The following is an 18,380-nucleotide window of genomic DNA, read 5'->3' on the forward strand; positions in this document are numbered from 1 at the left end:
TAATGTTTTTTCGTGCTGTGCTGTAATTGGAGCAGGTAGGCGATGAAAATGTAGGGTGGGCTACTCGTTATTTCCAACAAAGCAAATTAAAAGGTCTGCTCACTGTTCATTCATCTTTAAAGTATTTTTTTTTTCAATCAGCAATTAGTTGTAACACAATAGGCCTACGAGAGCCCCATACAATTGGATAGGTAGAGGATAGGAAATATAGCCTGCTACTACATGGTTGGTGTTCGAGGCTATTTACGGTTTGCCTATAAGAACCAGAATTTATTTTATTATTCATGTGTCATTAACATGAAAGTCTACAACGGGAAGTAAATCATTTTGTCTAATTAAAAAAAGAAGGCAATAGCGTCATCTTGTGGATATGTAGTGGATGACCTTAGAGAGAACGTTCGAATAGACCCTTATCTATTTGTATAGTGGCTAGCTGTCAAGAAAGGCGTAAGTCATTTTGAATCACTTTTTTGAGGGTATGTGTCAATGCAAGAGCGCCAAATATTGTATTCGTAATTATATTGGGGAACTTTTACTTATCAACATTACTTATTAACAAGATCAAAGATCAAAAAAGAATGTCACCCCGGCCCTAATGCCAGAATAAAAATTCTATGAAGGCGGTTATCTACTTTTCTTTCATGCAATCTCACTCAAGTTAATAACTTGTCTGACTTCTGATCAAGGACCATTACGGCACCGAATTCTGTCGCTCTCCTTCAACACATTTGCAACTTTCAGACAGCGCACCGCGTTCTGGTGCGAAGCTAATCACACTTCTGGCCAATGCGAGAGAAGTGAGAGAACTGTAGCACGCATATTTTTAGCCATCCTGTGTGTGCCTCGTTTGAGCATCTCTAACTATCAGAACTGTCATGCGGTGGTAACGGTTTCCTCTGCTCAGCACAGTTACAAGTTTACCTAGCCTTATGAGTTGCTTAAGGTAAACAATATATATATGAAGCCGATTTATTATTTAATTTCTGTCCTATGAATAAAAGTCTGAAACAATCCTCAGTCATTCCATTATGTAGGCTACTTCCTCAATTTGTCTGACGCCATTGTAGACGAGGAATACCTAAAGAGGATTTATGTGGTAGTGCGATATTGGCAGTTGCTGAATGGGCTTTGGACATCTACTGAGTGAGCGCAACCTGAAGGCAGCACTTCTGTAAGTAATCATTTATCCCGTTCAGAATTAAGGAATTCAGAACTCAAATTGCCCTATCGCCTTGACAAACAACTCAGCCTACATTTTATAGCATGAGGTGTAAGCAATATTTTTCAAATACAGAAATGAAACTGTTGTATGTTGAATGCGCCACGTTGCCGTCAGATTATTTATTGCTGTCACAATTAATATGTAATCGAAAGTCATCTTAAGTTGGGTGCCATCTGCTTGACACGCAAAGCAGAAGTAACACATAAACCATTTTGTTGACTAGGGTGACAGGTTAAGCGTTACTTTTAAGTTGACTTTTCAAAGTTTTAAATCCCATAAATATTTCAACATTGTTGTGAAAATGGTTTAGGGTTGGGCAATTAACATCTACATCGTGTTTCTTTACCTTTAATGTTCTTAGCTTTGAAGGCCTTGATTGCCCACAGCTTTTTTTTTAAAAAGCTGTTAAATAGTGGTGTAAGTATTTGTAATGAATTTGTTATTCACTGATTGTTTATAGTAGACGTCTAGTCATATGTCTGTACTGTACATGCAGGGGAATTTAATTTGGTTACCTTAATTGGCGCCTGGTGTGTCACTTGTACATTGATTATAAAGAGACTATATTCATACCATTGGTGAGATCTACAGTATGTAGGCCTACAATTAGTAAAATTTGTTAAATTGCATGTACTAAATAAAATATACCACAAGGTTTCATTTCAACCCCAAAAGTCCATTATAAGTTCAGAATGACCACAGAAAGTGAAGTGATGAGTTTGAGGGTTTCCTTTATGTTAAGTACACACTTATAAATGGGGAAGACTTTCCTCTATGGTAACAGACAGTTGAATTTCGATGAGCTGAACTATTCTCTCCAACTTCTCAATTTATCCAGCGAGATATGACAATGAAATTATCACCCTTTACAAAACCCTACCTTACTGACTAACTAGATTATCTGATCATTCTGAATCTTCCTGCAGATACTGAATTCAGTGTCTTTTTCTCTCACACACTGGATACGTTGAATTTGGGATGACTATAGTTGATATGATATGACCATGATATCAAATCTGATTCAGTGTGCTGCACGTACCCATGTGGGGGTCATGGCAATGGTAGGAGTAACTATCAGATCTCCATCTTCATTGTTCACACTCAAGTAAACAGCACAGCTTCAGATAAATCACGTGACATGTGCTGGCTTTCTCAGCTCAGCAACTTTCATCCTGTGAGGTTAGGTGTTTGTGTGTAGTGTGATATTTGTACTCACCATGTCGCGTGTCTTTGCAGATGAGACAGACTTGCAGTCGGTATGTGATACAGAAACTCACAGTTAACCCCTGCATTCTATGGGTTGTCGTGCAGAACTCAGGTAGGCTGCCATTTTGTAAGTAGCACTGCGCTTACACATTTTCTTACCCTGACAGTCATGGAGAGATCATTGATAGATCATTGAAAGTTGCATGGTGCTCTGAACTAGGACATATGACTTGGTGTAAGACCAGAAGGTTCTGGAGGGAAGGACAGTATATCTCTATATCTTTGTAAAGAATGCTGAATGATTTGGAGTAGAATGGTGTGGTCTGTTTGAAAGCAGGCCCTAGGCCTTTACTTTGTTTTAAATAAACATTTCCTCTTGTTTTCATAGGTCCTTTTGTTTGATAGTATATTGCAAGCAGTAATGAGAAATGTGTAACACAGTACAACCTCTGATTAAATGTATACTCCCATTTTGGTCCAGTGTAGTCCCTTTGGATTGGGGAAGCTGTTACATGCAGGCCTAAATGTGGAACCGAACAGCACTTAATGCTTGTAGGTGTTTCGGTAAATCCTGTTGTGTACTTCTCTTTGTTCACCCATGTCATTGTCTTTAGAAAAATGCTTAATGGAAACAGCCACAAAGTAAAGGCTCTACGTCAGAGAACAGATTGCACCTGTGTGCGTTTCTTTTTCCAGTCAATCAGAGATCTTTGTCTCTTCAGGAGGAAGCATGTCCTCAGCTATTGAATGTAACTTGTACCGCAGCATCCAGGCCATCCTCAAGGAACTCGACTGTCCCAGTCAAGCTGCCTCCACATGCAACAGGGGTGAGACCATACATTGCCAGTGTCTCTGACCAGGTAGTCGTGTCTGTTCACTGAGTGATGCAGTTCTTGTGTTTCTTCTCCCATCCAGGAATGCTAAGATGGACGTTGCACAAGAGGATTGAGAATAACCCGTCACATTGTGTCTCCCTGTTGAGAGTTCTGGTGAAGGAACTGGAGAGGGTCAGTACTATTGGCTATGCTTTTATGAAAAGAGAAATAAACTTGCGTTTATCATGAACAACGCATAACCTTATCAGAAGTCTTAAATGTCTTAACATGGTGTGATGACTTTCATGTGATATGAGATCAGACAGAATGTCGTCATCAATCTTTACACCTTTAAAGATGTTGTTGGTCATACTGCCGACCTGTTATGGTTGTTTTGGGATTGGAAAGTTTTTTGTTGGTAAAAACAAGAGGTACAGGTGATACAATTCAATGTAGTGTGTGACCTTTTGACAGCCCAGTCCAGTACAGTGTGTAGTGTGAAAGGTGTCTTCTACAAACTCTGATCTCGTAATCTCATCACCACTAAACGTCTGAACACTTGTCTTAAACATCTTTGCATTACATGCCCAGTTATGAATGGCTTATCCCATGTTATGGCTCATGCTTTTCAGAGTAGACATGTCCCACACAGGGCCAAGTGAGATCTGTTTATGTGTAAAATGTGAAAATACGCGTGAGGATGGTACTCACCAAGGTGTTCTGTCTGTGCAGGTCGAGAGAGTGGACTACAAGAGTCGTATTATTCCTCTCCTCCACATGTCGGCCTATGTTGTTCTGCAGGTCACACATCTTTCTTTCTCACTTTTTGAAGACAATAACTCTCACTGACATTTTATATTTTGTTTGGGTGAGAGGCAGGGACATGGTGCTTTTCTCTGTATAATGTTTCAAACTAAGTGTTCTTGCTTGTCTGTTTTGGCTAAGCTCGGAACATTTATTTTCCTAGCGGTCGTCTGTAATAGTTCTCTGTTGGTGTGTCTTAATATTTGGACTATAATGTAATTTAATAGTTACACTCTGACGATCCAGTTAGCCAGATTTCTATGGAGTTAGAAAAGTTTCAAAATTCACAAATAAAGATCACAGCATTCACACGTTTGTTAGTCTATAGATATAGATGCAGTCTATAACAGCGAACGTGAATGGGTTTATATATAATATATTTACATTTATATGTGAGACAGGAAATACATTTGTGAATTGCATTTTTTTGTGAATTCCGAAACTATTCTAACTCCATAGAACATTTTTGCACCATTGCAAAATTGACCACTGGCTGTTTTGTGTTGAAATAATAAAAAAAAATGTACTGGTGTGATGGTGAGGAGGACATTGACTTCTTGATTTCTGTGTTAACAGTCCGTCCACATCCCAGAGGACCTCTATGAGAGAATGTATATCTCCATCAAAAAGCTGATCACACTACCAGAACCTTACTGCACCGTGAGCCTGGCCTATGCCCAGATTATGAAGATGGAGATGGGCACACCAGGTGTGGCGAATAGGAAAAGCTTCAACTTTGATGATATTTTCTCTAACGGGCTAAATGACAGATTTGTCTGTCTATGCTTAACATGAACACAGCATAATTATTCGCTGTCCTAACACTGGCTTAGTTCTTCGCTACTACTGCTGCTAACCTACTAATAGGTACTTGAACCCCATCCACTGTGAGATGAGATTTTGATCAAACTGGGCTGCCTCAACACTTGTTGAGGCATCACTAAGCAGGAGAGTCATGTTCTCAGAATCAGTGAAACTAGTTCTTCTGTTAAGATGTGGGTGTATGTGACGCCCTTTTTCATGTGGGTGTATGTAACAAACATAGCTGTACATCTCACTCCCACAAATTCAGGGTACGTCATTCATTTTGGGCTCTTTCTCCCTTTAAAGGCCTCCTTTACCAGAGGCGACTAATCACTGAGCAGAGTTTGAAGAACAACAGCTACACCCTCCAGGAGAAGTGAGTGTCTAGACTTCAGTCCACCCACAACTCCCTCTTTCAGTTAAACATGTGGATATTTCCTATCTATGGCAGTAATGTGCTAGTTTTGCAGTTGCTGGTTCCCCTGCCTTGAATGACTGTGTGGCCCAGATGACCGTTGTTTTGCAATGAGGAAGTGAAGAGCCGGGGTGTGCCTCTGCCTGTTTGTCTCTTCAGTCACACATGTGACACATCCATCTCTCAATCTCTTTTTCACGACATCCCTCTTACCCAACAGGGTGTTTGTGTTTGCGGATCCTGCTGTTTTCCCAGAATCCCTAGTGTCAGCCGTCAGGGCAGACGTGGAATTCACCAGCCCAAACTGTGGCGTGGAGGGTCACATGCAACGAGCTGTGCTGCACTGCCTTCAGGCCACACTGGGAAGGCACTGCCATGGCCCCAGACTTGCACAGGCCCTGGAGGTGTGTGTGTGTGTGTGTGTGTGTGTGTGTGTGTGTGTGTGTGTGTGTGTGTGTGTGTGTGTGTGTGTGTGTGTGTGTGTGTGTGTGTGTGTGAGAGAGAGAGAGAGAGTGTGTCTGTAAAAGGAGGAGAGAATGACACATAGAGAGAATCATAAGTGATCCTGTCAAACTAAATTGTCCAAACATGTTTTGATGTGGTATTTCTGCATGCATTGTTGAAAGGGTCTGTAAACAGATCCGGTTTTGTGTTCTTTGTTGTCTGTCTGAACATATTTCTGTGTTAGGGGGAGGGATAGTTAACATGATGTCTCTGTATTTCATTACTGTTTAGGAGGTATCTTAGAGAACATTTATATGGAGCTGAGATCATTCACGTCACCTGTAGAAGACCATTCAACTGTGCTCCCAAAATCCCAAATTAGTCATCCAAAATAATTCATCTGGATTCCAGATCTTTCAAGCTTGACAAGCACCTGTGCAGTCAGCCAGTACAAATGAACCCCACATGAACTGTCACCACTTCTGTTTGCTGGTGTGTGTGTGTGTGTGTGTGTGTGTGTGTGTGTGTGTGTGTGTGTGTGTGTGTGTGTGTGTGTGTGTGTGTGTGTGTGTGTGTGTGTGTGTGTGTGTGTGTGTGTGTGTGTGTGTGCACACTTCCCCCTTGTATGTGACAGGGTTGCGGAGTACGATTGAGAAAACACTTCCAGGAAGTGGTGACGGCTGTGGAGGAGAGTGTGGAGGCTGTATCGTGTGACCCTGGCCACCAGCGGACCCGGCTGCAGCAGACCTACACGGACATCATGAACGCTGCTAAACAAGGTGGGCTCAAGGTGAACACACCAGTGGAGTCAATGTATGGAGTACGTATGGAGGGAGGGGGTCATTCTCTTTCAGTTATTCCATCTCAGGCAAAATGAGTTTGAATGAAAGGCTGATGGAGTGGAGTTTGTAATGTTCCAGATAGACCATCCAAATTCTGACTATACATATCCAGTGTCAAAGTTGAGCTCTTTGTTCATGTGTGTGCTTTTATTATGCTATGCTTTTATCCAGACCCGTCAGCTTCTGGAGAGATGTGTGGAGTACCCCTGCCCTGCCCTGAGATCAGTTTCAACAGCTGGAAACAAGAGGAGCAGATATGTAAGTCTCACACACACACACACACACACACACACACCCACACACACACACACCATTCCACTGAACTTAAATCTCCTCAACAGGGAATGAGCTGGTAAACTTTGCGCTGATGATCAGCCCGTGCGAGCGCAGCTTCGATGATGATGAGATGGAGGAGAGGAGGGGCTCCATCATGTCCAATGACAGCGGCATCGAGGGGGACCTGCCTGCAGCTGAGCTCTCCACTCTCAGCTTGGAGCCTGAGGGCGCCTCCGATGCCCAGAGCGAGCAGAGGCACTCTTCACAGTTCATCCGCTGGAACTGCGTCCGCAGGATGAAGCTGTCCGACCGCATGGCACTGGTCAGGGAGTCGGTGAGGGCGACCAGCCGGAGCGACCCTTTCCCCCACGAGGAGCGAAACCACACGGGGCGTGTGCTGATCATGGGGGATGACCGGGCGCTCGGCAGGCTGGCTAAGACGTATCTGTCGATACGGTATGAGACGGTCTTGAAAGCTAGTTATATGAATTGTATTTGACACCACTTTGTACCTGAATGAATGATAATATTAATCATATAAATGAAATGGGTGAAACAAAAATTGAATTTGCTTAAAAAAAGTTTAATTGATGTATCCAGCTAACATGTTGTCAAAGTAATGAAATATGTATAGTCTATAACTATAACTTTTTTTTAGACCATTCTGGACTATCTCTTGTCCTGGACTATGGTGCCTGGTGTCTAGTGTCAGTTTGTTTGGAATAAGAACCAAACAGCAGGGCCATCGCTAAAATACCTCCCCAGACATTCAGTTCCACTCTCCATTTGTGGGCATTTATGAAAGAATGTGTCTCATTCAGTCCCACCGGGGTCTCACCGGGGTTTGTTTGCAATTGTTGCAGCCAAAAGTGAATGAATGTGCTGCGGGAATTCTTAAAAAAAAAATTGCAGTGATTTTGAGTTGGTTCAGTTCGGTGTAAGAATCAGAATCAGATCAGAATAGTATTTATTGCCAAGTAGGTTTACACCTACCTGGAATTTGTTCTGGTGTAAAGGTGCATACAGTGAACATAAAACATACAAACACAATAAGTACTACACAAACACAATAAGTACTACAATACAAAAAGCAGGGCAGGAGTGCAAAAGTGTATGTGCAATGTGCAGTGTGCAATGTAGTGTGTGTTAAGGAATTATTCAAAACTGTAACCCCACCAGGATCTTGCGGGAGTTTGTTGGGACTGGATTTGCTGACTTAATTCTTTAAAATTGCAGTGATTTTTAGTTTTGTTTTTTTTTCAATCACAAAAATTTAGAAATTCCATGACTGCATTAAGAGAAAATAGTAACCCACAACTGCAATTGCAGGAAATCTGTAAAAATGTCCATGAATTTGTGAAATTGCAAGATGGAGGGACTGCTTACTAGCTTGAGGTCAGGGGCCACTAAAAACCCAAGACCACCTGCTGCTGTAGATGCATTTAAATGACTTCATGTTTAAAAAGCATAGCCTGTATTATAACACTGAGGCAAACATTTAGCTGGACACTGTGCTGGTAGTAATCTCCCCTATTTAAACCCTTTTTGGTCTTGCCCTGGGACTTTCCTGTTTACTGGCAGATTCCATGGCAGTACATGTTTGTGATTCTTTTTCTTTTGTTGCAGGATTTAGCCATTTCTACCATTGCTGTTGGACTACTCTGTGTTTACTGAGGCACTGAAAACCTTTAGAAATGTACAGCGCTGTTGCTTTCTTGTACAGGAAAAGGGAGGCCAGACATCTTCTCCTGACCAAAAGGCTTAACCTAGAGATGTATTACATTCCTGTGAGTAATGACCCCGTGCTCGTCTCGTCAGAGGAGGTAAATGCAAACCAGTATTTTGAGTAGCAATCAGTTTAATCTCATAGTCTCATGGAATTGTGAAAAGTGTCATTTCTTAATGGTTAACACCCACTATCAATGGTTCTTTCAGGATTCGACCACAGCACAGGATAATAAGTTGACCCTAGCAAGATTTCTGGGCAGTGTTGATCCATGGTACGACTGCAACATCAACAGTTTGGGGGCAATGATGTTGAAGCTGGCAAACATGGTAATAATCACTCACATCACATCTTCTCCAGAACATCTCTCAAGATTAGTTTCACTATACACATTTTATAGCCCACTGGTATCCACAATACAACTCATGATCATGACTAATTCTTGGAGATAACATATTCTTTGTCAATGTTGTGTCACATTCTGCCAAATGCATCTTTAATCTGTGTTGGTCCAGCAGTCCAGCAGCACTAAAGGAGCTTCAGAGCCAAGCCCATTCCTGGCCGACATCATCTCATACTACATCCGCACTGCATTCCAGCCCGTTCACCTCCCTATATACTCCATAAAGGTCAGAGTCCTTATCAGCACCACTGCCGTTCTATAAAAACATGTATCCTCATGGATAATATTCTGGACAGGCATTATATATGATTTATGATTTGTCAGTAGCACACCTATCAATGAAACCAAAGATATAGATATACTGTATTTGATTGATTTTATATAACCTATATTTGATGTGTATTAATGTGTCTATGTCTGCAGATCACCTTCTCCAAGCTGAATGCGAGCCCTGTGGAGGATGTCTTTGTGTCCCACGTCCAGATGGACTTCCCAGAGTTTAAATCACTCAAAGCTTCTCTGAAGGGTACTGCCATTCCAGTAAACGTGAAAATATACTCTGAAAATGTACTGTAAATCACACCATAAGATGATTAGTTCATTTGATCATTTATTTTTCTCACTTGTGTCTCTAAAGGTTCATTGCGACATAAGAGGGCCACACAGCTATTTAGAGGGGCTGTCGTTGCTGTCAACTACACCAAAGTGAGTCTGCTCACTAACACTAACTGGACTTCTGTTTTCGAAGGCGTCGTGTTCATATCACACTATAAAGTTGCTGTATGTGTACATTTGCCATCCACTGTTAATAGAGATGTTTTGTAGGCCTCTTTGAGCAAGCGAGAGGTGGACACAGGAATCACTCTGAGGACATGTAGTGTTGTAATCGGGGCAGCGCCCTCCAGTGGCACCAAAGGTTGGTGATCATCACTCTACAGCACTATGTGGTGGGAAATACCCACATCACAGTACTTCCTTAGAGACAACTATGTAAACTAATTCCCTAGTGAACTGAAACAGACAATGTGACAGTGGCAGTGATTCTGTCTAATTTCAACAATGTTTTGGTCTGCGTCACCTACCTCATCTTTATTTGGAAACTAATTGTAGAAGTTCCATACATTGTCAGTGTTTGTCACACACGATCAGTTGAGTAAATAAAGGAAGTGAAAATCTGTGTGGCAGTTAACGTCTACAGTAAGCGTGACCTCACTGCTTCTCCCATGAACGTGAGTGCTGATACAAATAGGATCTTGAATTCAATTGTCAAGTTTAACTGCTCTGCAGCAGCATGAGAGGAACTGGAACTGGAAGCTATCAGTTCTCAAAAACAATACGCTGTAAAAACACCTGTAATTTAATATCCTTGACCGGATGAAATCATCAAAGCGAAACATTACCTTTGACAGAGTAGAACAGCAATGTATGCATGTTCTATCACTAAGAGCATGGCCATTGTGAAACAGATCCCCATGTATATCTTTTTCATGTTTCTCTCTGTTTGTCAGATCTCAACAGCCTCTCTGTGACCTTCAATGACCTCTTCCCAAGACCCTGCATGGTAAATCCACTGTGTTGATTTATTCAATGAATGGCCAGCCAGTAAGACAAAGCTATGAAGTGGCCAGCGATAACCTGAGAGCAGTAAATGCCAAAAACCTGTCTTAGATCAGTTCTGCCTCTTTGACAGACTTAAAGATTTGGCAATAGTACTCTCACAAACCGTTGTATGTGGATTCCAGCCTTGTTAGCCAACTAGTCACAGCTGAAATTTCAATTCCCAGGTTTCTGCCATAAGAACAAATAACATTAAGATCCAGTCGCTGGAGAAACGGCCCCTCACTGTGTGCTTGGACAAGGACTCCCGCAGAACCTTCAGTGACGTTCAAAGGTGAGATGTGACGTCAGAGCCGTGAAACCAGACAATGAGATATAACTAGATGTGAAGCAGTCATTCATTGTGATTCATTTGATGCCTGATGCTGTGAATTCTTTACCGTTTAGTATTGAAATCACTCCCTGTCTGGATCCTGGATATTGTCTTCAGAAGAGTGCAAAGTCGAAGCACACCCTGGAGGAGGAGGAGGAGGAGTCAGCACTCAGCAAGTACATGAGCAGAACGCTGACTCTTCCTATCAACACCTTCTCAGGGGTCATTCACTGACTCTTCCTATCAACACCTTCTCAGGGGTCATTTGCTGACTCTTCCTATCAACACCTTCTCAGGGGTCATTCACTGACTCTTCCTATCAACACCTTCTCAGGGGTCATTCGCTGACTCTTCCTATCAACACCTTCTCAGGGGACTGACCGTCTGCTCAGATGGATTTTGAATGCACATGAAAAAAAAAGAAACACTTCCCAACCAAGACTTCTAATCCCAGACTGATGCACTGGATCGGCTTGCTTGCACCTGTTGGTTCCTTTCTCAGTTCACACAGGAGGGAGACCAGTTGAAGAGGATGCTTACTGGCAGACACTGCTGTGTGTCCACCAACCATCTGCTTTCTCTCTGTTTAAAACCCACAAAGGGTTTCACTTGTTATTTGTAGAGAAGCGGTTTAATCAAACCACACGACACACACACACACACACGCACACACACACACACACACACACACACACACACACACACACACACACACACACACACACACACACAACACAAACACTGTTAGGTGAAAATTCACTCAAGTTACCTCAGGACTCAGGAGTTGCATATAAGTATATTTATTAAACAACAACAACAAGCTTGTTGGGCTCACCCATGTCCCAGCAGGTCGGAGAGCACAGAGAGAGGGAGCCCGGGCTTACTCCAAGTCTGCAGCAGATGAGAGAGAAGCCATATTAAACACCTCACACAAGGTTTATATAGATAGAAGTTAGCGTTCTCTGACGCAAAAACTATTTCTCAGCGGGGAGAACCACGTGGTGGATATCTTACTATGCTTATTGTATTGTAAAGATGTCAGTTCGACCCTTCTTATCACCTCTGGTCCAAACATGCTCTTATACATATGCAGACTAAGTGGTACCTAATAATCTAAGTTACACACACACACAGAAACACATAAAAGCCATGTTCCTGCTTACATAAGCACATGATTCATACAAGGTCATTATTAATACAAGGCACTTGATTAAGATATTCTTAAGTCATTAACAGTGTTTCGAAATTATCTCTGTCACACACACACACAAACAAACACACAACACACACACACACACAATATGCTAGACCTACACAAATACTGTAAGACTGATGGGCTTCTTTTATTTGCAATTTGATATAATTTGCTGATGCAAATGTAACTTGCAATTGTAGAGTATAACCTGTCCTGACAGACTCAACTGAAACAGGTCTATGCATGGCTCCATGTATAGAACTTATTTGTTGTCGCCTTGTTTTACATGGTTGGTGTTTGCATTCACGGTCTCACAGACTACTGTCAAAAGAGCAGACTAACTACCTCTTCCATGACTTCCACATGACGTGAATCTCACATTGCCTGGTTTGTGTTAGTCTGTGTCTGTATTTTCCACCAGCTCTCAGTGTTGTGTGTGTCTTGTCAAAATCGAATCAATTGGCACTTATTTTACACTATGGGCAACTGAATTGCAAAGTATTCAGAACTCATTGACTGTAGATTAAATCCAGTGATTTGTGTATATTTTCTTTTTTAAATTAAGTTGAGAACTTCCCAACCATCCAAAGTTGTGTGTGTGTGTGTGTGTGTGTGTGTGTGTGGCAACATCCTAAATATTTGAATTCTATATCTGGATAAAATATCCTATACTGGTCTGTGTTGTAGTAGGCTGCAGGTTACAACAGATATAAGAATTCTGCCAACCCTACGTACTGGTGCATGACCGCTCTACTGACAGAAGATGGCGCTTCAATGAGAGAAAATGTGGTTGGGCTTGTCTCAATAACAATGGATTAACTGTCATCATAGAACTGAAAGCTCTGAGACGTTTATCAGGTTTCAACGTTGCCTGAACTGCTTATGAAATGGGAGAAATGATTGGTAGCTCAAGTTTATGTGTCTGATTGTTCTAAATATTAGAAGAGCTATATGGCTTCATTCTCCTAGCCAAGTCATAGGTTCTTACCCAGGTATATCACTAAACCGCGTACTTGGAATACTTTTGTTTTCGCGTTTTCTTTTTGTCTTTGAGTTTTGCACTCCAGTGCCACAGCAGTTTGGCGGCTTTGAACAGAAATATATGCAACCATTAGAAAAGTCATTTTTTACCCGGAGATATTTTCCCTAGTTTACCAGATTCAGAGTGATTATGGCCGGAGGTGCAGTTATCCACTCCGCACAGAGTCGGCGCTACTGTTGATATGGCACTCGAAACCAGCTGTGATACTTGACAACCTCTGCGCCTAAGCAGAACTATTCACTCCATTGTTATGTTTTTGTCAAGTTAAATAAAGTTGGTTTAACAGGATAAAGGTGACAGCCATCTTTCTGACGATATCAATTAAGCTTGGAAAGCACGGTAAGTCTTTTTTTATATGAAGAACTTCGTTCGTCCAGCATGACGTGTACAACTCGGGATTGCGTGAAATGTAACAGGTGCATTATCGTTCGTTACTTAGAGGCTCTCTCCTCTCCGTAAGGTTTCTAATCATGAGTTTGATTTTGCCTACTGTTGTCTAATGTTTATTGCCACCAACCTAATTTAACCGAACTGAATCATAGTCATTCAAGTATCATTTCTTTAACTTCGTGAACCCATAAACATATATTTATACACATTATTATTTATGTGACACTGTTACTTCATGCTTTATTTATCTACCACAGCTAAGGGTAAGCATTTGTTTGATTGAATGCAGGTTTCTTAAACCAGCAACACTATTTTTGCATTTTTAGAATCTAGGGGTTATCTTTATGAAGGCAGAGAAGGAAGAGCAAGCATGAAGCTAAGCAAACAATGGGATATCGAGGTTGCCATGGTCGTGGCAGGGGCATTACACTTCCTGTATTCCTGTGGTAGAGGCTGCCTGGTGCCTTTCCTCACCCTGTACCTCAGGCACTTGGGTCTCAGTGCCTACATGGTTGGCATTGTCATGGGCACCCGGCACCTTATCTCCCTGATATGGCACCCCCTCTCCAGCCTGCTGGCCAGGCACCATGACAAGCGGCGGGCGGTCATCATAGGCTCGCTGGTCTGTTCTGCTGGACTAGGCTTGGCTTTCCTGCTCCTTCCGCCCACAGGGGAGGTCACCGGGGTCAGTGTCTGTAACTCCACCGCTCCCCTCGTCCCCAGACCCACCGCAGACCTTTCCAACAGTCTCCCAGTGGACCACAGACCAGTGTCCCCAGGGATCGTCACTGCTGGTGTTCTTTCCAAAGAAAGGCTCACTATGTCAGCTCAGCATCTGACTGGCATGGATCATGTAGGAAATGCCATCACCACCATTGCCCAGGGCAGCAGTGAAAGTGGGAACACCAGTCCAAGTGTGTCTGTTAATGTGGTGAGAAGAGAGAAGTACAGCAGGGGGATCATGGACGTCAATAATTCAAACGGGTATGTTGCACCACACAGGAGAGCAGCCAGGTCTCAGACGCAGGACGAGGTGGAGGAGGAGGCCCATTTTGAGTTCCTGGGCAGCCTTAAAGGGATGGATGCACAGCACCAGCTCTTCTTCCTGGTGCTAATTGTGATGGGACTATGGGAGCTTGTGGCTACCCCTCTGGAGTGGACAGCAGATGATGGACTCTACGAGTACCTGGACTTTGTGGATGCCACTGAGCACCATGGTCGGGTGTGGATGTGGAGACTGCTGGGTGGGGCCTGCGGTGTGTTTGGAGCTGGGCTCCTGGTCTCTAACCTGGGCTGCTTTCTGTTTGGGGGGGCTAGTGTTCCAAGGAGTGCTGTGCATTTCTTTGGGTACGCACTACTGATGCTTGTGACGATCCCTGAAGCCATATTCCTTCCCCTCTACCTCAACCGCAAACAGGTGCGGCAGCGAGGAAGAAGGACAAATAATGGAGTCAAAGCGCTCCGGGTTGTCAAGGAGGACCCCCGCGCCCTTCTGTGTGCCATCACGGCCTGCCTGGTGGGCGTTGCCGGTGCAGCCGTCGAGGACTTCCTGCCGTGGCAGATGCAGGATCACGGGAGTAGTGAGATGCACATCGGTGTGGCGCTGGGCATGGCGCTGCTCTTCCAGGTGGTGTTTCCCCCGCTGCTCCGGACTGGACTGGTTTCACGGCTGCTGGGGCCCCACGGTCGACTCCTGCTCATGGGCACCGCGAGCCGCGCGCTTCAGTGCCTCTACTACTCCTTCCTCTGGGGCCCATGGTCCGTGCTCCCCGCCCAGGCTCTGGACTTCCTCAGCGTGAGCGCCTTCTGGTGGTCGCTGGAGGCACAGTGCAAGGATGTCGCGACGCCAGGCACAGAAAGAGCCATACAGCGGATCTACCAGGCCCTGGCGCTGGATCTGGGCGCCGGGCTGGGCAGCTTCGCAGGGGGGATGGTGGTGCAGAGGTTCGGTGTGGCTGTGCTCTTTCAGGGCCTGGCTGCCTCGCTCGCCCTCTGGTGCCTCGTCCTCGGCCTCCTCCAGTGGAAGATCCCCAGGCAGCGGAGGATCAACTACTCCCGGCTCCTCGCAGCGGACGCCAGTCAGGAGAGCGACAGCGAGACAGACCAGGAAAGAGACTGGCTGGACAAAGCCATAGAGGAAGAGAATGGCAACAACAGTAACAGCCACAGAAATAAATACAGGTGATGACTGGAATGCACCAGCTGTTCTCAGAACATTATACTTATTAAAGGTTTCAGCTATTGTTTTGCTTAATTTTGCCATTATATTGGAAGTACTGAGAAGAAATTATTTTCAACCAATAGAGGTTGCTGCAACTACTGTATCTGTGAGACCAAATCCAACGTCAAGTCCAAGTTCTTTCTTTGTTATATGTGCAGTGGCTACACAATGAAACTCTTAGCTCATTCCATCTCCGGACGCTGCAGACACACTTAAAACGAATAATAACTAACATAAAATCACAGTATAAAAAAAGGTATGAAAACACAATATAATCACATGGACACACACACATAGCAGTAAACACACACATAAAATAAACATAAAATGTATATTTACTTATTTAGGATATATGCAAAGTGACTGATGCTTAGTGGCTGATGTGCATATTTGCATAAAGTGCAGTTTGTCCATGCCATGTGTGTGGTGGGGTACACGTGGGAGTGGGAGAGGGAGAGGGGGACATTTATTAAACACACTTGGGGGTACATACTGTTTCAAGTCTGGATGGTTTTGTACCTATGCTTCAGCTGAGGAGAGTGTGGGTTGGGTGAGTTGGATCCCTAATGACACTGCAGGCCCATAAGCATATGGTCATAGAGGGGAAGTCTGTCCCTGTGACACTGCAGGCCCATAAGAATATGGTCATAGAGGGGAAGTCTGTCCCTGTGACACTGCAGGCCTATAAGCATATGGTCATAGAGGGGAAGTCTGCCCCTGTGATTCTCTGTGCTGCCTTTACTACCTGCTGCAGTGCCTGTTTGAGTTAGTTGGTTAGAGTTATTAAAGGTTAAAGTTGGTCAAATGTATGAACTCATTTCACTATACCTATGAATGGGAAATGTGCTATGTTGGTCTGTAAGGTGTCTGCAGAAGATGACGATAAAACAGGTTGTGTTCATCATTTCGATTTTTTTGCTTCATTGTTCAATTATGTTTTTCAAGTGCTGTGTTTGTCTTAACTTGAGGTCTGGTTCATTTGTGAAAGCACTTTTCTTTAATAAAAGTTTTAAATAATAAAAAGAAAGACTCTAATGCAACCTACAGGTGCTCTTGAAATTAAAGATACAAGGAAGTTTCTACAAACATGTTTGAGTTGGCAGGAAGTTAAACCAGTTTTTCATGTTTAAGGAGCTCTCCATAGACAATATGATGCTGGACAAAAAAAAAAAAACAGACCAGTTTTGCTTGATGACCAGATCAACACATCACATACAATTTCCCCAACAACCCACTTTCGCCTTTTTATTATCAGACTTTGTCCCGTGTCGTTGCAAAGCAGAAAGATATCAGCAGCAGTACATTCAGGAAATACACTGTTTGCTCGTCCTCAGGAACACTGGGTTCCAAGCAGAGCTATCTAATGCTCTATAGATTTATTATGTCCTGTCTCAACAGCAATGTTTAGAAAATTCACAACTCAAACTTCGCTCATTTTTTTCCTCAAGTTGCTGGGGTTTTCAGCAGCAATCAAGAAATGAAACGATCGACTAGAAATGTTCAAATGAATAAGAAAACCAGACTATTCTGTGTGCAATACACAGGGAGATGTTCTGATTATTATTGATTTCCAGTCTAAGGGTTCCATTTGCTTTAATAATGTTGTAGTCTAAGTTCATACGGTAACAGTTTCCTTGAACATGTGGTGTTAGGCCCCCTAGTGGACAATGATGGTAAAAGGCAGTGGTAAATGATGCCCAATTACAGTTTTTCTCGATTGATTACATTCAAAAACTGGAACTTATGGCACAATGACCACAACCTGTAACTCATGTGCCAACTCCCTGAACCAATTATGCTAAACTATAAGCACAATTATGTGCTTTAGACACAGATTTCAATTGTTAACCGCACTTTCTTCAACTCACAACACACAATTATCTGCTTTAGACACAACTTTCAATTGTTAACCACACTTTCTTCAAAACACTAAACACCATCCTCTCTACTTTGCACACTTCATCAATGCCAAAACCTCCTTGTGTTCAGACAGAACACACTGCTATTCAATTGGCAAAACTTCCATTTCCAAGGCTGTTGTGCAATTTGAAATCAAAGCTTTAGCAATATGATGGCCACAGGTTAGCTCCTGGTTTGGAGAACAATTGATGGCAACATTGAAGTGAGAGGTGATCAGAAAGGCAGAGGAGTGAGAGGAAGAGGAGGAGGAAGAGGATGAAGAGAAAGAGCAAGAAGGAGAGCCATTATCTCTGATGAGATTCGGGCCACTGTGGTCAACCCTGTGGTCAACCCTGTGGTCAACCATGGTTTGACCATGCAGGAGGCTGGCCAGAGGGTTCAACCAAATATAAGCCGCTTCTCAGTTGCATCCATTCTCTGGACATTCAGAAGAGGGAATAGGTAAGAAACACTACTATGACAGGAAAACACTAGTTTGAATGCCTTATCAGGAGCATAGTATTCTTGTATTTTCCATTGTACTGTATCTGTAAAATTGCGTAAACAAATACAAAGTGCAACCATTGATGACCAAGACTAATTCCTAAACATCAATACAGTGAGCCTAGCCACAGTGGACTGTGTTCTAAGGCGGAACACCTTGAGAATAAAGCAGGTGTACAGGGTGCCTTTTGTCAGAAACTCCGACAGTCAAACAGTTATGCTATGACTATGTGCAAGTCATA

At 43.1% G+C, this 18,380-nt stretch overlaps 2 protein-coding genes across 4 annotated transcripts; both read left to right on the forward strand.

The window, feature by feature from the left end:
* Positions 1–833: 833 nt before the first annotated feature.
* pik3r6b (phosphoinositide-3-kinase, regulatory subunit 6b) lies at positions 834–11,258 on the forward strand. 3 transcript variants are annotated; one of them, XM_031571552.2, is made up of 20 exons: positions 834–1,171; positions 2,459–2,540; positions 3,151–3,255; positions 3,344–3,435; positions 3,976–4,044; positions 4,624–4,756; positions 5,158–5,227; positions 5,487–5,670; positions 6,345–6,489; positions 6,724–6,810; positions 6,894–7,284; positions 8,552–8,651; positions 8,764–8,883; positions 9,070–9,183; positions 9,381–9,483; positions 9,595–9,662; positions 9,783–9,873; positions 10,466–10,518; positions 10,742–10,848; positions 10,962–11,258. In XM_031571552.2, the coding sequence occupies exons 2-20, from the start codon at positions 2,459–2,461 to the stop codon at positions 11,119–11,121; spliced, it is 2,274 nt and encodes a 757-aa protein (XP_031427412.1). In that variant the 5' UTR covers positions 834–1,171; the 3' UTR covers positions 11,122–11,258. The 3 variants fall into 3 exon arrangements, with proteins under 3 accessions (XP_031427412.1, XP_031427425.1, XP_031427419.1); XM_031571565.2 differs by having other exon boundaries at positions 9,073–9,183; XM_031571559.2 differs by having other exon boundaries at positions 834–2,540.
* Positions 11,259–12,119: 861 nt separating this feature from the next.
* mfsd6l (major facilitator superfamily domain containing 6-like) lies at positions 12,120–16,758 on the forward strand. The gene is made up of 2 exons (XM_012825586.2): positions 12,120–13,463; positions 13,841–16,758. Exon 2 carries the CDS (start codon positions 13,885–13,887, stop codon positions 15,697–15,699), a length of 1,815 nt encoding a protein of 604 aa, XP_012681040.1. The 5' UTR covers positions 12,120–13,463; positions 13,841–13,884; the 3' UTR covers positions 15,700–16,758.
* The last annotated feature ends 1,622 nt before the right edge of the window (positions 16,759–18,380 follow it).

Source organism: Clupea harengus, chromosome 1, assembly GCF_900700415.2.
Source record: "Clupea harengus chromosome 1, Ch_v2.0.2, whole genome shotgun sequence".
In the NCBI taxonomy this organism is placed as follows: Eukaryota; Metazoa; Chordata; class Actinopteri; order Clupeiformes; family Clupeidae; genus Clupea; species Clupea harengus.

Coding starts and splice junctions, on each gene's coding strand:
- pik3r6b (XM_031571559.2), top strand. CDS start 2,459: ATGAGACAGACTTGCAGTCGGTATGTGATACAGAAACTCACAGTTAAC. Junction 3,256..3,343: donor TGCCTCCACATGCAACAGGG/GTGAGACCATAC, acceptor TCTCCCATCCAG/GAATGCTAAGATGGACGTTG. Junction 4,045..4,623: donor CGGCCTATGTTGTTCTGCAG/GTCACACATCTT, acceptor CTGTGTTAACAG/TCCGTCCACATCCCAGAGGA.
- mfsd6l (XM_012825586.2), top strand. CDS start 13,885: ATGAAGCTAAGCAAACAATGGGATATCGAGGTTGCCATGGTCGTGGCA.